General features: G+C 42.8%; 2 protein-coding genes across 5 annotated transcripts in view; one reads left to right on the top strand and one right to left on the bottom strand.

Annotated features, from left to right (window-relative positions):
• nrg2a (neuregulin 2a) overlaps positions 1 to 10,247 on the top strand; it is a 68,575-nt gene extending 58,328 nt beyond the window's left edge. For 2 of the 4 annotated variants that reach the window (XM_072446194.1, XM_072446197.1), the window contains exons 5-11: positions 927 to 985; positions 3,800 to 3,823; positions 4,880 to 4,982; positions 5,055 to 5,178; positions 5,276 to 5,403; positions 6,206 to 6,427; positions 7,496 to 10,247. In XM_072446194.1, the coding sequence (XP_072302295.1) occupies positions 927 to 985; positions 3,800 to 3,823; positions 4,880 to 4,982; positions 5,055 to 5,178; positions 5,276 to 5,403; positions 6,206 to 6,427; positions 7,496 to 8,132 (1,297 nt within the window). In that variant the 3' untranslated portion in view covers positions 8,133 to 10,247. Of the gene's footprint in view, positions 1 to 604; positions 682 to 926; positions 986 to 3,799; positions 3,824 to 4,879; positions 4,983 to 5,054; positions 5,179 to 5,275; positions 5,404 to 6,205; positions 6,428 to 7,495 lie in introns of all 4 variants that reach the window. The other 2 variants (XM_072446195.1, XM_072446196.1) reach the window with 2 other exon arrangements.
• Positions 10,248 to 11,249: 1,002 nt separating this feature from the next.
• Positions 11,250 to 25,400, bottom strand: slc22a6l (solute carrier family 22 member 6, like). Its single transcript, XM_072446198.1, has 11 exons — positions 25,222 to 25,400; positions 20,103 to 20,535; positions 19,932 to 20,035; positions 18,978 to 19,132; positions 18,740 to 18,908; positions 18,293 to 18,416; positions 18,106 to 18,221; positions 17,540 to 17,754; positions 13,702 to 13,810; positions 11,714 to 11,917; positions 11,250 to 11,393 (listed from the first exon to the last, which is right to left on the bottom strand). Exons 2-11 carry the CDS (start codon positions 20,490 to 20,492, stop codon positions 11,312 to 11,314), a joined length of 1,668 nt encoding a protein of 555 aa, XP_072302299.1. The 5' UTR covers positions 20,493 to 20,535; positions 25,222 to 25,400; the 3' UTR covers positions 11,250 to 11,311.
• Positions 25,401 to 25,948: the final 548 nt, after the last annotated feature.

The following is a 25,948-nucleotide window of genomic DNA, read 5'->3' as shown; positions in this document are numbered from 1 at the left end:
AAAGGGGGAAAAGGATTTGCATAAATTTGACTCCAAATGAAGCAAACGCTAGAACTGCACAGGAGTCCACATACACACACCACAGTTTGAGAACCAGTGTCATGACGATAACTGCGATAACGCATGTTTTTATCCATAGTAACACAAAAAGAGAGATTGAAATAGCAAAAGGTGCCAATATTTGCAACCCAGAAAACCAGTACACCTGAATATATGTATGATCTTGTTTTCCATGTAAATATCATGTTTTATATAATTATTGTGGCATCAATGAAAAAGTAGGATATTCTCTAAATAAGTGGGGCAGGGGCCTATATGGCTGTGCAGGAAAACCAAAACAGGGACATGCGGTATCCCTATGTGTTTCCATGTGTACTGTTATAGTGTGAATACTAAAAGGTTTCTAATGTGTTTTCCATTTGTTACTATAATTAGTGTGATGAACAGTGTTGTCACTTTCTAGGAAAGGATTTGCCAGGGTTCTTTGTTGTGTTTTACAAGCTGTTTTCTGATGTGCGCTGACCTTTGCTGATGTTCATAATATTTACAGTGCACCTCACTTCCTGTGTGTTCCTACTAATAACACTTGTCTACTCCTTCCCAGATGTCCGGATGGATACTCTGGCCAACGCTGCTTAAAGTCCTCGCCACAGCGATTGTCCAGTGACAATTCTTCCAAAAGTATGTTGAGCTGGCAGCAGGGACACAGTGCCTCTGTCCCCTCTGTTTCTCTCCTCCTCTCAGGTGGACTCACAGCGGGCTGCGCTCTTCACACTGGTGGTGTTATCCTGCGGACTCTCTGCTTCTGCTGTCCATAGTTATGCTCTGGTTCTAACGGGTGTCTCTCTCTCCCCCCTCACTCTCTTCCACACGTTTCATCTCTGTCCACCCTCCTCCTCCCTCTCCTCGTGTGTTTCTTCCATCAGGTGTCCAAATGACTTTACTGGTGATCGCTGTCAAACCTACGTTATGGCCAGTTTCTACCGTATGTCAATTTCCAGTTCTGTCTCGGTGTCTGTCTCTGTGTCGGACTGTTGTGTGACATGTGCATGTCAGTGTATTTTCAGTGATTGTGAATTAGAATAGCTGTGTGTAATATATTAGCTCAAACACTGTGCATACCAATGATGGCAAATTGAATATGCTGATAAGGATTTGAACTTTTAAAGTTGAAATAGGTTTAAGTTATAGAAAGTTGTGTAAACCAGACATGGTATGACAAAGACATTAATTGTACAGCAAGTTATACTGGGAAATATCATTAGCTGTCACAAAACTAGAGCATTGGAACAACCTCCATCCAGACTGAAGAGTCTAATGAGTCATTGGTTAGTGAGCACATTAATGACTAGATGTTGTGTCTGCATGTGACGTTGTCTGTGATTGAAAGGAATAATGCATGTCCAATTATAGTACATTTTAATCATATGTAATCTAGTGGATCTACTGCTTTGTGATAGTAATTTTGCACATCTGCATGTTACCAGTCAGATTACCGACCCATAGATTAGAGTCATGACTAATAATGTGTAAGAAAAAATATTTTTAAATTAATCACATGTTACCAGTCCAAAGCTGTCAAAATATGAGAAGAAATAAACAAAATTGATTACATTTCACTCTTGGATTTCCCCCAAGTTTGATCATGCAATGATCAGCATTAAATTCAAAGCGCTTTACATCAAGGAACCAGTCACCCATTCACACCCCAGATGTACACAGACACTGGTGAGTGGGGTTAAGTGTCTTGCCCAAGGACACAACGGCAGTATTCACATGAGGCAGCTGCGATCGCACCACCCACCTGTGGGTGACCGCTCTGACCGAGCGGGGAGTCGAACCGCCGACCTTTAGATCAGAAGACGAGCACGAGTGCTAGAATTCTGCCGCCCACACATTAGACTGATACATGGGCCAACATGCAAATCAAACTTCCATGGACTTCCTGAAGCAAGTTCCTTGTCCAACAAATATACATTTAGTTTGAATAGTGAAGTGTCCTCATGGAATCAACATCACTTTTCTACATGTTCTTAGTTCAGGGTTCACATAGTAACAGTGCTGCAATCCAAGTGCGTTCAAAGGCTATTTCAGCCTAAGGTAGTAGAAGTCAAGCCAGCACCACTCTACAGTGTAGTGCCAGCAAACACATCAATCATGAGCAGAATTACACTGCAACTAGAGAGGTTTGTGGTGAACTGCAGGTAGAATTTTTACATTCTCATGGATAGAGCTAAGAAGCTCACCTACATGTCATGTCCTTTTTTCCATTTTAAATTTCGTTCATAACAAATCAAACATCTAGGTATGCAGCCGAGACTTCAGTCACTCAGCATTGTTTTTATACAAAATTACCATAATGATCTTTGAAGAGAGAATCAAAACAAGCCTTATAATTTAGGTCAGCTAACAGCAAAGGAGCCTCCAGTGTCTTGCTGCATATTTGTCAGCATCATGTCTTTACAGGCCCATGTGGTTTCAATATAAAGACAACACTGAGCAAACTGTGCATCTGCATTTGGAGTTTGTGATGCTGGTTCTCCAGCCAGACTCTTGTATGTTGGCTCAATGTGGGATGTGAAAAAGCTTTTCTTAACTACAACTAATTCCATCTCACATTAAGTCATAATGGACGAGGCTGAAATCACTTGTCTTTTTGGCAGAGCGGACAGACGTGGTGTGTGGGAGCTGCGCAGCTGTGCAGATACATCAGCAGCAATGTTTATTTCTACAGCTTATCTACAGACTCAAAATTAAGGCTATTTCACAGACTTCAATATGGTTACAAAGTAAAAACTCAGGATTTTGTGTATGTTAAAAAACATATAAAGTTTATCATACACAATCGGAATTATTTTGTGCCATTTTGGTTGCATGTATTTAGATACTGTACATAAAAATGTTCAACTTCTAGTATGTCACTCCAATTAAAAATAGAATCACTGTTACATCAATAATGTATTCCTTTTCTTTGTAAACTACTCCATATTGTATGTGCTCTATTTTCTACTTGTAATTAGGGAAGAGTGAAAAGCACATTTTATTATTGAGCGCTCTGCCTTCACATGCATTTGCACATATGTGCTCACACTTACTCCATAGGCTAAGGCCATCCTCCCCTGACCGCCTCCCAGCCCCATGAGAGCCGCAGAAAGGAGGATGGCTTCTGCTCTTCAGCCATAAGGGTTTGGCTTAGCAGCACTATGTTGTCATAAGAACAGCTGGGACCTGCTTCAGCCCTGCTAAGGCCAGTGAGCTGCACATTTATGCACTCAGCTGGTAAGTCCAACCTTCCTATGGCCTCCATGCTGTTTAATACATGAGCCCACTCTAATTCTTCTTAGTCAGTGTGATTAGTGCAACATTGTGCAGATCCACTCCTTTTAACTTGCCTGTTCATGTGATGGGTGTGTTCAGGAATATAGAGACTGTAGCCTTTTTAGAAAGCACAAGACTGCAAACACAGGTAATGACGGATCATGACGCATACTTTCCCTGTACACTTAATAACAGTGGCTCTTCTAATGCCTTTAATTCCCATTTTCAGATATGATTTAGTTTTATAAAGATTGCATCCCAGATAGGACATTCAAAAGTGCTTGAAGAAAGATTAGCTGTGTGTGTGTGTGTGTGTGTTTTGTGTTTATTGATGCATGCGTCCAGTGTACTTTAATAATGTTCCTTGTCATTACTAACTACGCTTTTTTAATGTTTATTTGCTCCACTATTCAGAATTTACCTTTGCCTTAATCTGTCTTTTGTTTTTCTTCTTTTGACTGTTCAACCTCTGCTATGGCAGAGCATCTTGGGATTGAATTTATGGGTATGAAACAATACATTTTGATTCTCAGTCGTATTGTATTTGGTGTCCTTTGTGACACACTCCTCTCGCCTGTGATCTGAACTCAATCATAACCGTCAGCCTGTTCATCAATTATAGCAGAACTAATTGGCCTGAAAACTTTGTAGTCACCTGATTCTCCATTGAGCCTCATTAACACAGATGTTGTCACCGGATTGTCTCTTACATGTGCATTGGAAAAGTAGACCTATTAACTGTATTCTTCCTTTAGTTGATTTAAGACCCTAAATCTGTATCAAGCATGATAGATCATGTTTTGACTGTTTTTCTCAGCCTCTCTTCCGTCCTTATCTCTGTGTCCTTTGAAATGCCACCTCTCTCTTTTATTTATGTGTGATCTTACTTTTAAATCTTGCATCTTATCTTTACTCTAATATAACACAAGTATAATATATGTCTTTTGAAATTATACATATTTTCAAGTAATAAGCATGCTTAAAAACATATAGTGGTGGATGTTCTTTATGTGACTTTGCTTTGCCTTCCTCTTACTCATAGTTCATGTTTGACCTGAGCAGATTGAGGCAAGTTGCAAAAATACATTTTATTTTTTGCCCAATTCAATTTGAACATTTAGTTTATTGTATTGTCCTTTATTTTCTTTTTTAAACAAACTGGAATATTTCTGATAACTTGATTTACTGCCCTCATTTGACTACATTAGTTTACAACAACGTTAAGAGTTAAAGCTCATTTTCAACCAAAAAAGTGACATAAGTAAAAACATTTATTGCATTATGAATGTGCCTCTCCACAAACTTGAAACTTGGCACACTACCTGCTTGTCTCAATGGATATGTTTTTGCTTTACTTGGAACGTTCCATGGAGAATGATCCAAAGTTTGGCTTAAACTTTTTATCTCCATGGATTCATTCAAGTGGCCCAGGGCTGTTTTAAATGCGAAAAGATAAGCAATTTTAGCTTCAGCCTGCTCAGAATCAGACATGCAGCATATGTCAATAGGAGTTTAGAATCCTGATTTATTTTGTGTCTTTTTTGTGCGTTGCGGTGCACAGAGGCAGAGGAGCTCTACCAGAAAAGAGTCCTGACAATCACGGGTATCTGTGTGGCTCTGTTGGTGGTGGGCATCGTGTGTGTGGTCGCTTACTGCAAAACAAAGTAAGTGTTGTTTCTTTGAATATGTGTCACGTGATTGCTTGCACCATTCATAGATCTGATTATGTCCTCAAGGAAACAAAGAAAGAAGATGCACAATCATTTGAGACAAAACATGTGTCCAGAACATCCCAATCGTAACTTAGCAAACGGACCCAATCACCCAGGACCCGGCCCAGAGGAAATCCCCATGGTCGATGTGAGTGCTTTTTTTTTTTTTTTACTGGGCATTGCTCCTACAAAATGCTTTTAAGTTTTGCTAACCAAGCATGTGCCAAATCCATTTTTCAATCCAGTACATATCAAAGAATGTCCCAGCGACTGAGCGAGTCATAAGACCAGTAACAGAGGGGTCGTTTCCCGCCAGCCATACCTCTTCCAGATCTCACAACTCTTCCACACGAGCCCATTCATCAACTCAGAGGTAACTGTCCGACCAGCGCCTGGGCTAGCTTACACCCCGCTACGCCGCTCAGACAAATGTGATATATTCTAATGATTACACCGAGGGTTGTTCTGAGCACTATGGGGAAAAGTATTTTTGGAATTTATTTAGGACATTCCTTTGCTTTCCAAATGCTCATTCGATTAGGGGTTTTGTTGGCTTCAATACTCAATACTCCAAACACACATTATTATCACTTTGAATGAACAAACAACTGAAACAAGGGTCTGTTTTCCAATCACTAAAATGAATTAGTTGAATTTCCTAGAAATGTTGGTAGTTATTGTCACCTGGTATGTAAGTACCGGTGTTGATGTAGTACTCCTTTTTGTTACTTAAGTGAAAGTACAGCCACAGGAGCAAAACAAATAAAGTAAAAGTATTAAAGTATACACCTTTAAAAATACAGGGTTAAAAAGTTAAAGTAATTCACCCATATTTATTGAACTATTAAACAACAAATTGTGATCATGATAAAGAAAAAGCAATTTTCATGGTCATTTTATCTATAAAGCCTCTTTTTATTTGTTACTTTCCGCCACTCTTTAAGAATGTCAGCAACACAGCAGCATTACATTATGTTCTATACCAAGAGAAATATCTTAGGTCTCCCAAAGGACACACACATGTGTCTACATGTAGATAACTATTACATTTTGTCATGTCAGTAAAATGGGATAGATTAGATTTTCAGCCAGTGGTTTGATAATCTGAGAAAGAAAGAAAGAAATGTCATTGGAATGTGGTTGTAGGTGCATGTTAACACATTTTTATTTGTCAGACAAGAGGAGCGGACCTGGAGCCTGGAGCACTCTGACAGTATCCTCTCTGATTCACCGGGAATGATGTCATCGTCAGTGGGGACCAGTAAATGCAGCAGCCCAGCGTGTATGGAGGCCCGGACCCGCCGAGCTGCTCACATTGGCTACTCTGACGCCCACCGACCCCCACTGCAGTACGGACACTCCTTCGACTCGCTAGGGGATTCTCCACACAGCGACAGGTGCGCCATGGACCCACATGTTTGTTTGAGCAAGTGCTCTTTAGCTTTTAGGTTTGTAACACTTACGAAGGCAACAGGCTTGATGATGACACGGGGTCCAAAAGTAGAAAAAAACATGTCAAACTTAATATTTGGACGAGGTACATAGAAATCCTGTAGTTTACTCTCATCTGTTATTCCATTTGGTAACACAAATTAGTGGTTTAAATGTTATAGTTTTGTGAAATCCTTGTCGGTTGGAAAAGGACACTGACATCAGACCATTTGGAGCAATGGTGCCACAGTGGGGGATTGTCTTATTGTCAGAAGCCTCTTGGCAGAACACTGTCTTATGAGCTGGATCATTCTCAGTACAACATGTTCCGTTTTATCAAAGTTAACTTGCACACAGTACATCCAGACTTCTCCTTTTTGTCCGCAAAGTACTGATATCATATTGGGATACGAAGAGATTTGTGTTGGAGATGATTTATGTCTGAGTGTTTCATACATCTGCACTACAACTACACAGTGACATTCCATTGACCTTAGTTTTATAGTGAGGAGCCTGACCTTTAGTCTTCACATGTGTGCGTTATCTTGTCTTTTTAGTGACTTGTGGAACCAGCTGCTTTTAATGTCATCAAATTATTTTCAGAGAAGCGTCTGTTTGAAATGAATAGCCACTTTCCTGTAAAAGTACAAACAGTTGCAGTCGTGTTGAGACTGAACAAAGGTATAAAAACAAACTCACAACCATCTTGAGCATGTGTGCATCATTAGGGTTTGGCTGCCATGTTGTTGTCCTGATTTACGTACGTTTGTAGTATCTCTCCTCGAGTTACTTAAGGTCACACACATCTCTTCCTTCTTCAAACACAACCTCTAGTTGTACTTGCAGTCTACACATGTTCAATGTTAGATCCTGATCAGAAAGTGAGAAAAGTATATATTTTTGAGTAATTGTACCAAAAATATTAACTTTTTTTCCCCTTTTTTTATTTTTTTATGTATATATTTTTAAATCTAAATGGATTTTCTCACTGTTTTTTCTTCTCAGACTAACACACGTGTCTGTCTCTCTCACAGATACGTGTCGGCGTTGACCACACCGGCTCACCTGTCTCCTGTGGACTTCCATTACTCATTGCCCCCACAGGTGCCTATTTTCCAAATCACATCACCCAATACCAGCCATGCCATGTCCTTGCCCCCCGCTGTCCACAACCCGTACCCTCCAGAGGAAGACCAGCCGCTGCTGCGCCGCTACCAGGTGCCCCTCCATGACGCACAGAGCCAGGAGCCCTACCGGCAGCAGCGCCGCACCTATTTGAAAAACAGCCGGGGCAGCCTGCCCTCCAGCCCGTACCGACTGGCGGAGGAGGAAGACTACGAGACCACCCAGGAGTACTTGTCCTCCAGGGAGCAACCAAAGAGAAGTGGGTCCAGTGGCACCGGGGGTCGCCGCTGGCGCAGGTCCAGACTGAATGGCCATGTGGCCCCGCGTGGATACGAGGCGTCCCGGGACTTGGGCTCGCGGAGCTGCCTAACAGATAGTGAGTCGGAGGAGGATGGGGAGAGCACGCCCTTCCTCAGTATGCAGAACATGACCGCAGAGCCCTCTACCATCTACAGACCGGCCCCCGACACACGGACTTCACACAGTGGGAACTCGCATACGAGACTGTCGCATTCGCGCTCCAGACAGGACAATACTCCCCATTAGAGAGAGAAATGAACCAACAAATCAATATAGTATAGACCTGCATCTATAAGAAATATTTTTATTTTATATAACTGACAGATATTCTAAACAAATAAAATATTTATTTTCATTTTAGCAAAAGTTGTCTACTAGTTAACAGCAAAGACTTTTTTATAGGGAAAACTCTATTTATATGTACATTTTGATTTACAGCATAAAAGATGTGCCAGTTTTTTCACAACGTAAAAAATAGAGTAATATTGTGGTGCCTTTTGCTGTATGCGATGCCAGAGGGCCAGTGGAGGTTTTGTAGCCTTTCTTATATGGACGCCTCATTTTTTATACACATACATGTTTGTTTTCCTCTGGTTGTTTTACCTTTTTTCCAAATGCATTCTTTGAGGAGTCTAGCCCCACTGGAACAGAGCATTATCATTATCACGCAATACAAACCACTACAACATAAAGTGTATGTTTACATAACTATTAATCGCCTGTAAGGATTGGATTTGGGATCTCACCACAGCATAGATCCTTGGATACTGTCTAACGAGAGTTTCTAAATGTGTGAGAGTGTGTGTGCATGTTGGCTGGCTTGCATGTATTTATGATTGTTAGATTAATTCTCTAGTTTGTTGTTGAACGGGCATCAGAGCGTCGCAAGTTCACGGTCGCCGGTCCCATGCGACCCCAGTGCGGTTGAGGTCAGGAGAGTGCGGAGTGGTCACACCAAACGTAGCACAGTTGTATGTCGCTGATTGCTTGGTCTGTCCACTGCCTTTCCGTCCCCAGCAGGCCGCCTCTTCTCCTCGCGTCATGTCTGTCTTTGTGTCGTTCAGTCGACACACACTGCGCTGCTTGGCCTGGGTTGACCCCTGCCAGCGGAGAAGGTGGCGAAACAAAAAACGAAAAAGTTCTTCTTCTTTTTTTTAAATCTTCTTCTCACACCGCACTCCTCCATGTCCATTGTGCTTCTTGTGGCTGAGCGATTGGCCACACAGTGTCTCAGGATTTACACACGCCCCTCCTAATCTTCCTTCTTCGCCCTCTTCCTTAACTTCCCCACGAGGTCTACCTAAGATGAAAAGGCTCTCTGGTCAAGGCCTTAACATTCAGTTTACCAGTTTCCCCCCATACAGAGAGAGAGAGAGAGAAGAGAGAGAGAGTGAGAGAGAGAGGGCAAGAGAGAGAGGGAGAGAGGGAGGATCGGTTGGCGCTAGACAATATCGGTGAAATTGCTGTGAATCTGCGAAAGATCATACAATGCAAAAATATGCAAACTTTATATTTTGCTATTTGATTACATCATTTTCTAAGAGGTGACTGTAGTGTGTTGTGTGTCTGTGATTCCTATAGTGTAGAAGACATAGCATATATTACATGAGTTATTTTAAAGTCATTAACAATCTATCCGTGGTCAGCCTTTTACTAGTTTAAATGCTCATGTTCATTGAATAATTGTGACTTATGTTATCACTGAATTATATCACTTCACATAAAAATGCACACTTTGAATAATGTCAACTAGCATTTAAATAGTCTTCAGTGTACCGCTTTGTCTCGACAACAGATCTACGCTCAAAACTAGTCAGTAAATTGTTTTCACAAGTTCAAATGCCTCCAAACCTGCTTAAATTAACCATCTAGTCAAATGCTGAATTATCCAAATATTGCTGAGCTGGGATATTGATCAACGGGCAGGTTAATAACTACGAGGCTCACGGATCATCAACATTGGGTCAGGTCTTGTTTGTGTGAAAAATACTAAAGAAAAGAATGTCTTTACACAATTGCCCACCAGTTGAGATGCCACAAGATGAGCCTGCCACTCTTCTGTTCATCTGACGACCCTTTACCCTTTGACCCCATGACCCCCCGCTTGAAATGTTTAAACACCTCTCCTCTGCATGTCCTTGTGGTCCAGGTTAGATGGGTGCATGGTTAAAAGCAGCAGACGATTCTTTTCCAGTTAAAGTGTATTTCATTTAACATTCAGCAATAAAAAAAAGTCTCTACCCCATGTCTGAACTATCCTAGAAAAAAGAACAACGCGATTGTCATAGATTGTAAAATAAAATGGAAAATGATCCACCTGTTCATATGAGAAAATAAATCTTTATTCATATCATTTTACAATTGAGTTATTTGTGGAGAGACCTGTGTATGGATTTATTCGTCTGTTGCAATAAGCTTTGACAGCATTTTGGAAACATAAACTATGGGGTGCATGGAATACCCCAATACAAATATTCCATTCATATTTCTGAACAGAGAATACCTTTCTAACATCAAAGAGGTTTGTAATCTCAGCAGACTATCAGGTTCAGAGCGGCTGCATATTTTGAAGCGTTACAGTAAAAATCCCAGAGAATTTGTTAAGATTTCAAGATTTTATCCAGACTCAACCAAAGCCGTACCATTCAACGAAGCAGATTACAAGCTCAATAATATTTGAACTTTTGAACCGTTAATACAAATGTTATTATTAGTATTATTATTATGAACAACTCTATTTTCATTGATAAAAGTTGGATGAAGCAGTATGACCACTGGAGGGAGCCATTGCTAAAATATCCTCTCTTAGAAAATTCTGCTGTACTTGGTGTAGAAAAACAGGATAGAAATATATCAATTCTCATCATAACAACAAATTTAAATGCAGATAAATAAAACAAATGTATGGTAAAGCGTACAGTAATGAATGGAAAGAATACAATGCACACATTTAAATTTAAATATTGACACAATCATTAAAACAGATTAAGCTATACATTTTGTTCAATATTGAGGCTCAAATGTCAGTGCAGTCAGATTTATAATCTCTTCTCTATCATATTTGATATATCTCGTTTATGGTAGGCACCTCTCCTTTCCATTAGAGGGTGCTGTTTTGTCCTTTTAAGGGAACAGTTGACATCTGCCCATCAACTTAAACTTTTAATGAAAAACATGTCAGCGGAAGCAATCATTTGATTTAACAAAACAAGCACGACAGAAACGGCTGTGGAGTGGAGAGTTTGGAGAGTTAAACAACAAAAGAACTATTAAAATCAGTTTTACCAACTCTCATATTTTATTTCTTCTAAGAAAAATACATAATCATTAATTTGGTTTTGACCAATGCTCCAACAAGAGGAAACGTACAACCCTTTTTCACTAAAACGTCACAACACCTGCTCCTCATTGAAGAGCAAATACACTCAGGCCACTTGTTTTAGGCTGATAAGATCATCCTGAACTGCAGCAGCGTCTTTGGGCTTTTTGGGCTTTCCACCTTTTCCCCTGTTGGAAAAGGACAAAGTTACTGTCAAACCTTCTCTTGTATTCTAGAAGTACTAAATCTGAGGGATCGAGAAGGATTGAATATTTCCTATTGCACTGTTTATTGCACAGTTTGTGAATGAAAACATTGGTATACAGTAAATGACAAGCCTCACTGGATTTAATGTATCTGTTTATGAAACTTTATATCAATCAGGGGAAGGGAAATTTTCATAAAAACAAAGAAAAATGAATAGTATAAAAATGCCTTACACAATGCCCCCACAGTGTCATTATGTTTTATAAATTGGGTTCACATGTGAGAAAAAATAGCTCCTCACCGATCCTCCACGTCCTGGATGGTGTCTGGCAGCGGGCAGCCCAAAGTCTCTGGGAGAAACAGGGCCGCCGCTCCGGAGAGGATGGGAGCCCCTCCGTAGATCAGGGTGGGCAGCCAGGTGACGTAGTCGCTGCACAGCAGCACCATTGGGGCAACCATCGCCCCCATACGCGCCATCATCGAGGCGAGACCCATGCCATTCTGACTGTGGCACAACCAGCATATTCATTTCATTATTTCATTTTATGACATTTATTAGCTTTTAACTGTTTTGCAATGGTGTTACTTAATCACTCGTTTACTCCAAGTTGTATTTTGATACCTGCATGTTTGAGAAATCCTGTATTCTTCTGTATTCGAAAGCTCGAGAGTTCAAGCACATCCAGTACTTAGTTGCAATTATTTGAAAGAGGCTGAGTCATACATGTTGGTTTAAAAATGTTCAGTAGCTATTCTTCATAATAAAAACTAAACAAATCAGAATCCGCTGCTTACTACAGTGAAATATCAATATGATGACCTTTGTATTTTACAATAAATGCAATGCAAAATGGTGATCTACTTATATTGTGGTTTAATATTAAGTTCTGGAAAAAAGAATCACATGTCTCCTTTAATAAAACCTGCACATATAATATTATACACCATTATTACAGGTTTCATTAGCTTGGAACAGGGAGGATCGATGGTGTATTTCACGAGTGGCCCACAAATGTAAATCACCCTACAGCCATCTCTCACTAAAAATATACATTAATTGGTTGACTATGCACTTTGCAAACACTGTGCACATCTTAAATTGTGTTATTATCATATTGTAGTAACAATGTAATTGCATCAATTGTATGCCTACACAATGACAATAAAGCTCTTTTAAATCTAGTTTTTGTGTCTTAATGTTCCCAACAGAACCTTCATTCAGCCTAAACTCACCTCTATTATGGGCTAATATTAATCAGACATAAACATGGTTTTAATGTTTATTTAAACTCATTTAAATCTTTTTCTATTTGCCGTCAACATCCAAAACAACTTGTAACATATGTATTTGAGTATATCTATCCTATTATTTATTTCTGAGCCTATGCGCTTTGAGGACAAACTGTTCGTGTCTCATGGAGTTAAAGTAAAGCTGTAAGTACCATTCACACATCATAAATCAAATAGCAATCCAAACTGCCGTCTTTGTGCTCTAACACCGGGTCAGGATCCCCTTATGGATGCCTCCAGTGTCGTGTGAAGATGTGTGGAGCAGGTTTGGCTCAGAATAACGTGTTACGAAACTGTTTGAAAAAGGAGGTTGGAGAGTTCAAATGTAGTTGGATACACATGCAACTCTGTGGTAATGTTTGTCTTTATCAAAGCATTCAATTAGGATCAAACTGTATAAAACACCTTGATGCAACTTATATGTTGTTACACAAAAGTTTCAGAAATGGACAATTGTATATACTGTTCTTTGTTTTTGGATGTGATCATTTGAGTGATTTATAATTTGTAGATTTAATTGGAAAGACAAAACATTAAATGACGTTCAAAATAAAGTATTTTCAAAGGATATGAAAAAAACTAAATCATATCTGAAGGAGCAATGAAAGAAACACAATTGTTACAAGTAAGAATACTGTTACGAAATATATTAATCAAAAATAGGAGTAAAAAAAAACAGAAAGTGCAATTTCTTGCTTTCCACATCTGGTCAATAGCTGTTAAGTGCTCGACAAGATCTACTGCTGTTTCAATTGGTTGTGCTGCGGGCTTTTAATCCAAGAGTCGTTGTGGTATGTCATCATCTGACAATGTCGTTATCCCCTGTTTTCACTCACTGTCGTCTTTCCCCAGCAAAGACGGCCTTATATTTTGGTGTAGTTTTATGCTCTTTAATGTTCCCACTTCTGTCCAACACTGATCTTTCTGACTTCCACATCATTTTTCACCGTACTAACTTTTTTAGTTAACAAGTTTTATGTCAGTGTAAAAGATTCTTACCGGATGATGGTGGGGTAGAGCTCTCCGGTGTAAAGGTAACACGACGTGAAAGAGGCGGCGAGACAGCCTTTACCCACAACTGCCAAAGTTATGCGAACTGTCGGTTGATCTGAATATAAGAGAGACACTGTGTTCATATTTTAGTGTTGATCAGTTTACACTAAACACAATAAAACGTTGAATTCAGGGACAAAAGTGATTGTACATGTTAAAGGTTGGACTACACATCTTAAATTTAAAAAAATGCCTATTTCCCCCAAGTTTTAACAGTTCTTGTGACATTCATTTGTACTTCCTGGTTGGACATGAACAGCAAATCATGTGACATATATAATCTGCAAATGTCATAGTAGGGGGCGTGGTCTGGAATAGGATGACCACACCAAACCCCGGCCATCAAACATTTGCGTCAATGTCGATCATGGGTACATTAAATTAAGATGGCGATGCTCATTGTCTAGCTACATCTGATTGTTCACAGTTCACATCAATCAATTAACCACATTTTATTTGCAGCACACAAATCATTCAAAAATGCTATTGTACGCAAAAGTGCTTTACAATGTTAAAAACACATAAAAAAAACACATAATGTAACGTTATAATGTAGCTTATTCCAGTAGGAATCAAGCCATATTTGTATTGATTCCGACTGATACTATTGATTGTATACTGGACCATGAGTGTCGCCCCCTTCAGGACACTCTCTCCGCTCTGGAGAGCAGCTTCAGTGAGAGACTGATCCACCCTCGCTGTGTGACGGAAAGGTTCCGTAGGTCTTTCCTTCCTGCTGCTGTCAGACTTTATAACAAAAACTGTTAGTACTGAACACTCGCAATACTGACCTAACCTAATACTGATGTGCAATTCTGTCATATGTGCAATTGCTGTTGGAATTCATGTGCAATTCATGTGCAATCTATGTGCTGTCGTGACACATATTCATGTGCAATTACTGTCGGGATCACATGCAATGGTATTTATGTATTTATTTATTTATTTGTCTATGGGAGTTTTTATTTATTTATAGGAGATCTTCTACTGAAAGTGTTTTTCAGACTTCCTATAAGTGATCTGTTCTTCTGAATCTACCTCTGTATCTACCTGCGTTGCACCAATGAAATTTCCCCATGTGGGACAATAAAGGAATATCTTATCTTATCTTATCTTATCTTATTTTAAAATAAAGGTGTTAGGCCTACGGGCCGAACAGCAGAGCAGAGTACCCGGCCTTCTTGGAGTCCTTGGGAGGGGTACTGGACAGTGCACCGACCGGGGACTCCGTTGTTCTACTGGGGGACTTCAACGCCCACGTGGGCAATGACAGTGACACCTGGAGAGGGGTGATCGGGAAGAACGGCTTCCCCGATCTGAACCCGAGCGGTTTTCAGTTACTGGACTTCTGTGCTAGCCACGGATTGTCCATAACGAACACCATGTTCAAGCACAAGGGTGTCCATCAGTGCACATGGCACCAGGACACCCTAGGCCGGAGGTCAATGATCGACTTTGTTGTTGTGTCATCAGACCTCCGGCCGCGTGTCTTGGACACTCGGGTGAAGAGAGGGGCAGAGTTGTCAACCGATCACCACCTGGTGGTGAGTTGGATCCGCTGGCGGAGGAGGAAGCCGGACAGACTTGGCAGACCCAAGCGCATTGTGAGGGTCTGTTGGGAACGTCTAGTGGAGCCCTCTGTCAGTAGGGTATTCAACTCGCACCTCCGGGAGAGCTTCTCCCATGTCCCGGGGGAGGCTGGGGACATTGAGTCCGAGTGGACCATGTTCTCCGCCTCCATTGTTGATGCGGCTGCTCGGAGCTGTGGTCGCAAGGTCTCCGGTGCCTGTCGTGGCGGCAACCCCCGAACCCGGTGGTGGACACCGGAAGTAAGGGATGCCGTCAGACTGAAGAAGGAGGCCTATCAGGCCACTCTGGCTTGTGGGTCTCCGGAGGTCATCGGCGGGTATCGGCAGGCCAAGCGAGCCGCGGCTCGTGCTGTCGCAGAGGCAAAAACCCGGGCCTGGGAGGAGTTCGGGGAGGCCATGGAGGAGGACTATCGGTCGGCACCAAAGAAATTCTGGCAAACCGTCCGGCGCCTCAGGAGGGGGAAGCAGTGTCTCACCAACACCATTTACGGTGCGGGTGGAGGCCTGCTGACCTCGACTGGGGATGTCCTCGGACGGTGGAAGGAATACTTTGAGGATCTCCTTAATCCCTCAGTCACGTCTTCCGAAGAGGAAGTAGAGACCGGGGACTCGGAGGCTGGCTCATCCATCACCCAAGCTGAAGTCACTGAGGTTGTTCACAAACTCCTCGGTGGCAGGGCTCCGGGGGTGGATGAGATCCGCCCTGAGTACCTAAAGTATCTGGATGTTGTAGGACTGGTTGACACGTCTCTGCAACATCGCGTGGCGTTCGGGGACCGTGCCTCTGGACTGGCAGACCGGGGTGGTGGTCCCTCTGTTCAAGAAGGGGGACCGGAGGGTGTGTTCCAACTACAGAGGGATCACACTCCTCAGCCTCCCAGGTAAGGTCTATTCCAAGGTACTGGAGAGGAGAATCCGACCGATAGTCGAACCTCGGATTCAGGAGGAGCAGAGTGGTTTTCGTCCCGGTCGTGGAACACTGGACCAGCTCTATACCCTCCATCGGGTGCTCGAGGGTTCATGGGAGTTTGCCCAACCAGTCCACATGTGCTTTGTGGATCTGGAGAAGGCTTTCGACCGTGTCCCTCGGGGTGTCCTTTGGGGGGTGCTCCGGGAGTACGGGGTCCGGGGCCCTTTGCTCAGGGCTGTCCGGTCCCTGTATGACCGGAGCAGGAGCTGTGTTCGCATTGCCGGCAGTAAGTCAGACTTGTTCCCAGTGCATGTTGGACTCCGCCAGGGCTGCCCTTTGTCACCGGTTCTGTTCATAAATTTTATGGACAGAATTTCTAGGCGCAGTCGGGGGTCGGAGGGTGTCCGGTTTGGGGACCACAGGATCTCATCTCTGCTGTTTGCAGACGATGTTGTCCTGATGGCTCCATCAAACCTGGACCTGCAACATGCACTGGAACGGTTTGCAGCCGAGTGTGAAGCGGCTGGGATGAGAATCAGCACCTCCAAATCCGAGGCCATGGTTCTCGACCGGAAAAAGGTGGCTTGCCCTCTCCAGGTGGGTGGGGTGTCCTTGCCCCAAGTGGAGGAGTTCAAGTATCTCGGGGTCTTGTTCACGAGTGAGGGAAGGATGGAGCGTGAGATCGACAGGCGGATCGGTGCAGCGGCTGCAGTGATGCAGTCGCTGCATCGGACTGTTGTGGTGAAGAGGGAGCTGAGCCGAAAGGCAAAGCTCTCTATTTACCGGTCGGTCTACGTTCCTACCCTCACCTATGGTCATGAGCTTTGGGTAGTGACCGAAAGAACAAGATTGCGGATACAAGCGGTCGAAATGAGTTTCCTCCGCCGTGTGGCTGGGCGCTCCCTTAGAGATAAGGTGAGGAGCTCGGCCACACGGGGGGAGCTCGGAGTAGAGCCGCTGCTCCTCCACGTCGAGAGGAGCCAGCTGAGGTGGCTCGGGCATCTGTTCCGGATGCCTCCTGGGCGCCTCCCTCGGGAGGTGTTTCAGGCATGTCCCACCGGGAAGAGGCCCCGGGGAAGACCCAGGACACGCAGGAGAGACTATGTCTCTCGGCTGGCCTGGGAACGCCTCGGGATCCCCCCGGAGGAGTTAAAGGAAGTGTCTGGGGAGAAGGAAGTCTGGGAGTCCCTGCTCAGACTGCTGCCCCCGCGACCCGGCCCCGGATAAAGCGGCAGAAGATGGATGGATGGATGGATGGTGTTAAAATAGGTAAACTTTGACTCACCATTCGACACTAGCAGATTGATTAAAATGCAGATTCCAGCTGAAATGAGCGCTCCTGCTTGTGACAGCCTCCTGCCCCATCGGCTCATGGTGATGGTGATGATGAGCTTCGCTGGGATGTCAGCGCAACCAAAGATGACCTGGATCAAGTACATGTCCACGCCAAACTTTTGTAGATCCAACGCAAGACCATAATATGCAAAACTGGTTGAAAACCTACAGTATAGAAACAAAACATAAATTACAATCTAGTAATGATCGTTTGGCTCTAAGGTTGATTATGAAAGTGGTGTTGTCAACACCGTCCTAGTTTGTGTCTTTTTAAATATGGCTATCCAATATGGATTTTCCAGCTGATACAGATACAAATTTGTCTTGTTGTGGCCAATAGCCGATATTTGCCAATATTAAAGGGAACGAGCGGTAGAAAATGGATGAATGGAATATCAATATTAAATGAATTAATTAATTCAATGTAAATGTGCACAAATGGAAGTAAAGTTGTAGTTCAGTATTTGCTTGGATATGTTATGAAAGATTGTCCTTATATATATAACAATGACGTACCACACAGTGGAGAGGCTCAGAGTCATGTTTCTCATTGTGGGGGTCTTGAAGAGGTCCAGGATTGTGTACGTCCCTTTTGAACTGGACATCTCCTTCTGCATAGAATCCTGCACCGCCTACAAATAGTTAAAAACCACAAATAAGTACAGGATCTCGTGTCTTTGCATCCGCTGCTAATGTAGTTTACCTTGAGGTCAATCTTCTTCCCTTCGTCACGGCGTCCATTTATTCTGGCCACACTCTTGAGATTTTTTATGGCTCTCTCAGGTTGCTGGTTTAGGACTAACCATCTGGAGGATTCATGAAACCACCTGCACAATACAGTCTGCCATTAGTTTAATGAAACTCACAAAAAAACATTTATTGTGAAGAATTATTAGTTATTGTGTTGCATTATACATAAGGTACACTGAAATATCTCATTTTCCTTTTCTTTTTTTAACCAGATTGCTAAAACTTAATAGGTGCTGTAGAGTCTGTGCCAAAAGATAATTTTTCAGTTCACAACTGATGCTACTCAGATCTCAAATTTAACTCATAATGCAGATCCTAAGGTATTGTTGTCTGTGTAAGTTAAAAAGCAAGATGGAAGCAAATGGACATTGAGGTCTATTATTAAGGCAATGAACCTCACCATGAAATGAGGAAGATGACATAGAAGGGCAAAGACACGGCCAGAGTCAGCCACCTCCAATCCCGGATAAAGTAAGCCAAGAGTGCAAAGAGGAGCTGTCCCAAAGTGTAACAGTAGCCTGTTAATGTGCCAACCACTGTCCGGATACGCGTCGGGATCCATTCCACAACTGCATAAAGGTTAACAATTTAAGTGTTGACTTTATAACCACAGGTCTCTAAGTGGATGAGTATCTTACTGAGAGAGAAAGTGTTGAGGCCCTGTCCAGACAGAGCCATGCCACAGCCGAAGCGAAAGAGGCAGAAGAGGGAAAAGGAGGTGGAGAAAGCTGCACATGTGCCGCACACCGCCATGAGCAGGAAGGACACTATCAGCAGCATGCGTCGGCCATATCTGAGGAGGGGTCCAAAAATAGTTCAGGAAAACAGGACAAAGCAATGTGGTTGTTAGAGGAAACTGGAATATAACATTCATTTATCAGTCATTTATCAGTAATTTAAATAATAATAATAATAATAATAACTTTTATTTATATAGCGCTTTTCAGTGACCTAAATACATTGATTTAGTTTGGTTGAATAAATAAATGAATACATTAAATCCATATTTATCCATTAATATAATTCTACTCATTGTTAAAGATTTTGGTTGAGACATTCAAGCAGTCAGGTGTGACCTGTTAACGTAAATGTATGTGCTTTTTTAACATTATATATCTAAAACAACTTGATAATAGAAACGGTTACTTAGATGGGTACTTAGGGGTGGGAAATAATGAATAAAATAAATATCTCTATATTTTTCTCAAGAACAATTATATCTTGTCAACAGAAATGTGTTAAAACATCTTTAAACTTATTTGTTGAGCATTGACTATAAGACAAATGTGCAATTTCTTTAAAGGTATTCACAAAAGTGCAGAAATATCACCATAATTCTTTTTTTTATTTTTTTTTATTTGTAATCAGCTTTTTTTTTGCATTTTCTACTATAAACTACCGTATATGCTTGATATTCAAATTCTGCATATCTTCAAACCACAATATTATCTGAATACAGCATATTTCCCTTTGATACGTCACTCAAACATACATGAATCACTTAAAATACCACTCTGAGTGAGCATAATGAGGGATAAAAACTTTTCACATGATCACATAAAAAGAAAAGACAATTTTGTATCATAATTCACCTGTCTGATAGACTTCCAAACAGAAACGCCCCCACCAGGACTCCTCCCATGTACACTGTCTGGGACATTTGCTTCAAGGAGCGCAGTTCACACACCATGTCCCACTGAGGAAACATCACACATCACATATGCAGAGAAATATATAATAACATGTTTTAAATTTGTTCTTACATCTGATATAATGCTAGAGTCCCTCTCTTTCATGCTGTATGTCCAGCCATCGGTACAGTCCTGCAGCTCTATCTCTGTGACCTCTGGCTCTTCCACTGCTGTACTACTGTTATTGTCCAGCAGGTGCCACTGTGGAGAAGCAAATCTATGGCATCTTTGTGGTCTCCCCAATTGATCCAAGGGAACAGTGACAAGCAGGGTGTCCTCTGGGCTAAGTCTCTGGGACAGGTTAGTTGGTAGAGAACAGTGGTGAGATGGGACATAAGCTACAAAGTTTTGCAGCAGGTTGTGACTGGCCATCATCATGACAGGCAACGCTAAAAGAGTGCAATGTACAATCTGGAAGCGTCCAGTACTGCCCACTATCTCCAGGAGGTCTCCAAACGCCATAGTTCTTTCCGAAAGATGATTGGTTTAATCCGATGGAGTCAAACTGTGAACAAAAAAAGATAAATTATACAATTGTGTGAGATTTCAAAAACAAATAAAAAACACCCTCATCATTATAACAGAAACACTTGAACAATGCCAATTATATGTTTGACTTGAAATAATTTATATTTTACACTTGATTCTGGAAAATCAATTACCCCTCCATGACTGAAGGACAAAAAAAATATTTTATAATTGTTGTTCTAACTGAAGTGCAATTAAAATACTAAAAACAATGAATCTCCAGGAAGTGATGGGTTCACCTCAGAGTAGTATGACGTTTTTAAAAAAGCTCTTATAGACCTTTAACTGGGCCCTTAAAAACACTCCGTGTGAGTTGGAAGGAAGCCATGCCTAATACGAGGAAGAGGAAGAATCGACTTGACTGTGCCTCAAAGACAAATATTAATTCTGAATTTGGACTTCTAGGAGAGCTTCCCCCCCGATCCCGGGGGAGACTGTGGACATTGTGTCCGAGTGGACCATGTTCTCAACCTCCATTGTCAATACGGCTGCTCGAAGCTGTGGTCGCAAGATCTTAGGTGCCTGTTGCATCGATCCCCGAACCTGGTGGTGAACACCGGAAGTAAGGGATGCCGTCAGGCTCAAGAAGGAGGCCAATCATTTGGCTTGTAGGACTCCTGAGGGAGTTGACAGGTATCGGTGGGACAGGCGTATCATAGTTTGTGCTGTCGCAGAGGCAAGAACCTGGGGTTGGGAGGAGTTCAGGAGGCCATGGAGGAAGAATATCGGTCAGCCGCAAAGAGAATCTGGCAAACTGTCTGGCGCCTCAGGAGGGGGAAGCAGTGCTTCACCAACAGGTGAAGGTAGGAATACTTTGAGGACCTCCTTAATCCCACTGTTACGTCTTCCAAAGAGGAAGCAGAGACCGGGGACTCGGAGGCTGACTCGTCCATCACCCAAGCTGAAGTCACAGAGGTTGTTTGCACACTCCTCGGTGACAGGGCTCCGTGGGTAGATGAGATCCGCCCCGAGTACCTAAAGTCTCTGGATGTTGCAGGATTGTCTTGGCTGACATGTTGCTGCGAAATCGTGTGGTGGTCAGGGACAGTACCTCTGGACTGGCAGTCCGGGGTGGTGGTGCCTCTGTTCAAGAAGGGGGACCGGAGGGTATGTTCCAACTACAGAGGGATCACACTCCTTAGTATAGTCTGGTTCAGGGTACTGGAGAGGAGAATTCGACCGACAGTTGAACCTCGGATTCAGGAGGAGCAGAGCGGTTTTGGTCCTGGTTGTTGAACACTGGACCAGCTCTATACTCTCTATCGTGTGCTCGAGGGTTCATGGGAGTTTGCCCAACCAGTCCAGATGTGCTTTGTGGATCTGGAGAAGGCTTTCGACCGTGTCCCTCAGGGTGTCCTTTGGAGTGTGTCCGTGAGTACAGGATCAGAGACCCTTTGCTCAGGGCTGTCCGGTCCCTGTATGACCGGAGCAGGAGCTGTGTTCGCATTGCCGGCAGTAAGTCGGAACTGTTCCCAGTGTGGGCTGGACTCTGCCAGGACTGTCCTTTGTTACTGAATCTGGTCATTGTTTTTATGGACAGAATTTTTAGGCGCAGTCACGGGTCGGAGGGTATCCAGTTTGGAATATTGTCCTGATGGCTCCATTAAACCCCGACCTGCACTGGGACGGTTTGCAGCCAAGTGTGAATTAGCTAGGTTGGGGAGAGGCCATGGTTCTCAACTGAAAAAAGGTGGCTTGCCCTTTTCAGGTGGGTGGGGAGTCCTTGCCTCAAGTGGAGGAGTTCAAGTATCTTGGGGTCTTATTGACAAGTGAGGGAAGTATGGAACGTGAGATTGACAGGCGGATTGGTGCAGCATCTGCAGTGATGCGGTCGCTACATTAGATTGCAGTGATGAAGAAGGAGCTGAGATGAAAGACAAAGCTCTCGATTTATCGGTCAATCTATGTTCCTATCGTCACTATGGTCATGAGCTTTGGGTAATTACTGAAAGGACAAGATTGTTGATACAAGCGATAGAAATTAGTTTCCTCCGCAGGTTGGCTAGGCACACCGTTAGAGATAGGGTGAGGAGCTCAGTGTAGAGCCGCTGTTCCTCCACATCGAGAGGACCCAGCTGAGGTTGCTCGGGCATCTGTTCCAGAAGCCTGCTGAGCGGGGAGGTGTTGCGGGCTTGCCTTATCGGGAAGAGGCCCAAGGGAAGACCCAGGACACGCTGGAGGGACTATGTCTCTCGGCTGGCGTGAGAACGCCTCGGGATCCCCCCAGAGGTTTTGGAGGAAGTGTCTGGGGAGAGGGAAGTATGGGAGTTCCTTGCTTTGCCCCCTTGACCCGGCCCCGGATAAGTGGAAGAAGATGGATGGATGTACTATCGTGAATACACCTCAGTTATAACCAAAAGAATAGAAAAAATAGTCTAATTCACAATGATCAAACAGGCTTTATGAACAAACGTCAAACAGTGGTCTAAGGATTATGTATTAAAATGAGAAAATTCTCTATACCCTCCATCGGGTGCTCGAGGGTTCATGGGAGTTTGCCCAACCAGTCCACATGTGCTTTGTGGATCTGGAGAAGGCTTTCGACCGTGTCCCTCGGGGTGTCCTTTGGGGGGTGCTCCGGGAGTACGGGGTCCGTGGCCCTTTGCTCAGGGCTGTCCGGTCCCTGTATGACCGGAGCAGGAGCTGTGTTCGCATTGCTGGCAGTAAGTCAGACCTGTTCCCAGTGCATGTTGGACTCCGCCAGGGCTGCCCTTTGTCACCGGTTCTGTTCATAATTTTTATGGACAGAATTTGTAGGCGCAGTCAGGGGTCGGAGGGTGTCCGGTTTGGGGACCACAGGATCTCATCTCTGCTGTTTGCAGACGATGTTGTCCTGATGGCTCCATCAAACCCGGACCTGCAACATGCACTGGGACAGTTTGCAGCCGAGTGTGAAGCGGCTGGGATGAGAATCAGCACCTCCAAATCCGAGGCCATGGTTCTCGACTGGAAAAAGGTGGCTTGCCCTCTTCAGGTGGGTGATGTGTCCTTGCCCCAAGTGGAGGAGTTCAAGTATCTCGGAGTCTTGTTCACGAGTGAGGGAATGATGGAGCGTGAGATCGACAGGCGGATCGGTACAGCATGTCCCACCAGGAAGAGGCCCCGGGGAAGACCCAGGACACGCTGGAGAGACTATGTCTCTCGGCTGGCCTGGGAACGCCTCGGGATCCCCCCGGAGGAGTTGGAGAAAGTGTCTGGGGAGAAGGAAGTCTGGGAGTCCCTGCTCAGACTGGATAAGCGGCAGAAAATGGATGGATGGAAATAGCTTTATATAGCCTACGCTGTTTTGAAGCAAAACAAAGCGGGCCGGCCCTCCGCTACTTGCCTGGATTCGAATATGGCCCTCGAAGGAAAATAATTGCCCACCTCTGCCCTAGTCTAAAACCGTACTGGTAAATATTTAAAATGGAATATGTGGTTAAGAAATCAAACAGCTGGTTATTTATTTGCTTCTCCAAGTCAAATACTTTTTTTACCCCCTTTTATGCAAAACAGTTTTCCATTGTAAGGGGATAATTGTGCAATTAAAAACATGAGCTACATCAATAAGTGATGAGTGGAATAAAACTATTTCTAGATTTAAATGGCATGGTAAAAAAGTTAAAAACCCTACAACTATCAAAAGTATTATTTCAGCTCAAATCAGAGTACTGTTGTACTGGTATTCCCAGAATATGAAGCTCAATGGAAAAATATTGATAGTAATGTTGTACCGGCTTAGTCATCTGGAGGAAGAGGAGAATCCCTGGGTAAAATCTGATTTTATGACATGGAAAGCGCTACTCACAACATACAACCTAATTAACAATATTAAAATTGTAAACTGTCTGGATAACAAATGGTATCTACCAGATAAAAAACTTGTATGTTGAAAGATAAGAAATAAAACAAAGCGACAACCATTATAATCCTCTGACTGAAATCTTTATTAAGGCATAACAATCAGAAATCATATTGTTATATTTTTTTGGCGGACGAAGAATGGGGAAATTAATGTACTTCGCAATGGAGGACCACAAAGTCTGGAAAGAATTCTGTTGGAAGAATGTGACCTGTTTTTTCAGTGTATGTATCTGGGCCTCAAAACTCCTGCCATGGACACAATAAATGGATATCTTTGGAACATACTTCTGACAGCAGTGAAAAAGGCCATCACAAAAAAATAGATTACACAACTATTGATGACTTTTAATAGTGACTTTTATTTTGAACTTGCGTTCATTTTCTTTTTCTTTTATTCCCCCTTTTCCTATATTTTGTATTTTGTTCAAATGTTTTGTTTTTTTTAGGTTCTAAATTTTGAAAAATAGAAAAAAAAAAGGAAAGAACTTAAGTTGTAAAGCACTGTCTCTACAAATACAGACAAATCAAATCAATGGACACTACAGCCTTTCGACACAGCAGAGTTTTTCACCTCAATGTAATGTACCCTCAATGTAATTACTCAATATAATGCACAAATCCTATGAATTAAAGATAAGTTGATATCATGCAAGAGCAGAACAAAACCTTCATCCCACACTGGGGGAATAACATTGTGGCTAATATGCCTCGGTCCTAGTCCCTTAAACTCTTAAACGTTGCTTTTCTTTGCTAATAACATTTATTTGATAAGAGTTTAACATGAAAAGGTTTAAGAGTTTCAAAATTGTAAAAGACTTACCTGCGGCAATAGGCTTCATACATTGATCAGTTCTTCAATAGCCGCTTAATGGGTTTACGTTTCTTCATAAAAAGCTCTTCCACATCTTGGCAAATCTTTGTTTCATGCAGTCTTTAAAAACTGTTAAAACTGAACTTCTGGTCCCGTCTTGTTGTGAGTCCCAGTAAACCGGCTGATGGATTCCTGTTGTTTGCTGAACTTTGGATTAGTGTTTCCGTAGACTTAGCAGCTCGGGACCTGGCCTCTCTCTGGTCAGCAGCAGCAGCAGCAGCAGCACAGCAGCAGCAGCAGCAGCAGCAGCAGCAGCAGCAGCAGCAGCAGCAGCAGCAGCAGCAGCAGCAGCAGCAGCAGCAGCAGCAGCAGCAGCAGCAGCAGCAGCAGCAGCAGCAGCAGCAGCAGCAGCAGTGCTCGAGTGCAATAACTTACATCCACTGTCAATAATTGGTTACTTACTTACGTATGTTGTGATGCCTGATGACAGTAATAGCAACAATAACAACACATTCCTGATAATACAAATCTTTAATATACGTCTTTAATATTCATATGGTAAATATGTTGTATTATTATTGTATAATTTCAAAAAGAAAAAAAAAAGTGTTACTTCTTGTTCCAATAAAAAGAGTAAAAGAATGTATGCGCTTGTGCAATGAGCAGCATGAGATGTCCGACCAAATGGCTCCACAGGTGCACCCATGAAAATAGTCTTGTCAGTTTTTGCAGCTGG

This window comes from Eucyclogobius newberryi, unplaced genomic scaffold, assembly GCF_026437365.1.
Source record: "Eucyclogobius newberryi isolate DKJ021-1_F unplaced genomic scaffold, fEucNew1.0.hap1 SCAF_15, whole genome shotgun sequence".
Classification (NCBI taxonomy): Eukaryota; Metazoa; Chordata; class Actinopteri; order Gobiiformes; family Gobiidae; genus Eucyclogobius; species Eucyclogobius newberryi.
Note: the sequence above shows the minus strand (reverse complement) of the source record. Positions and strands in the feature narration are given on the sequence as shown.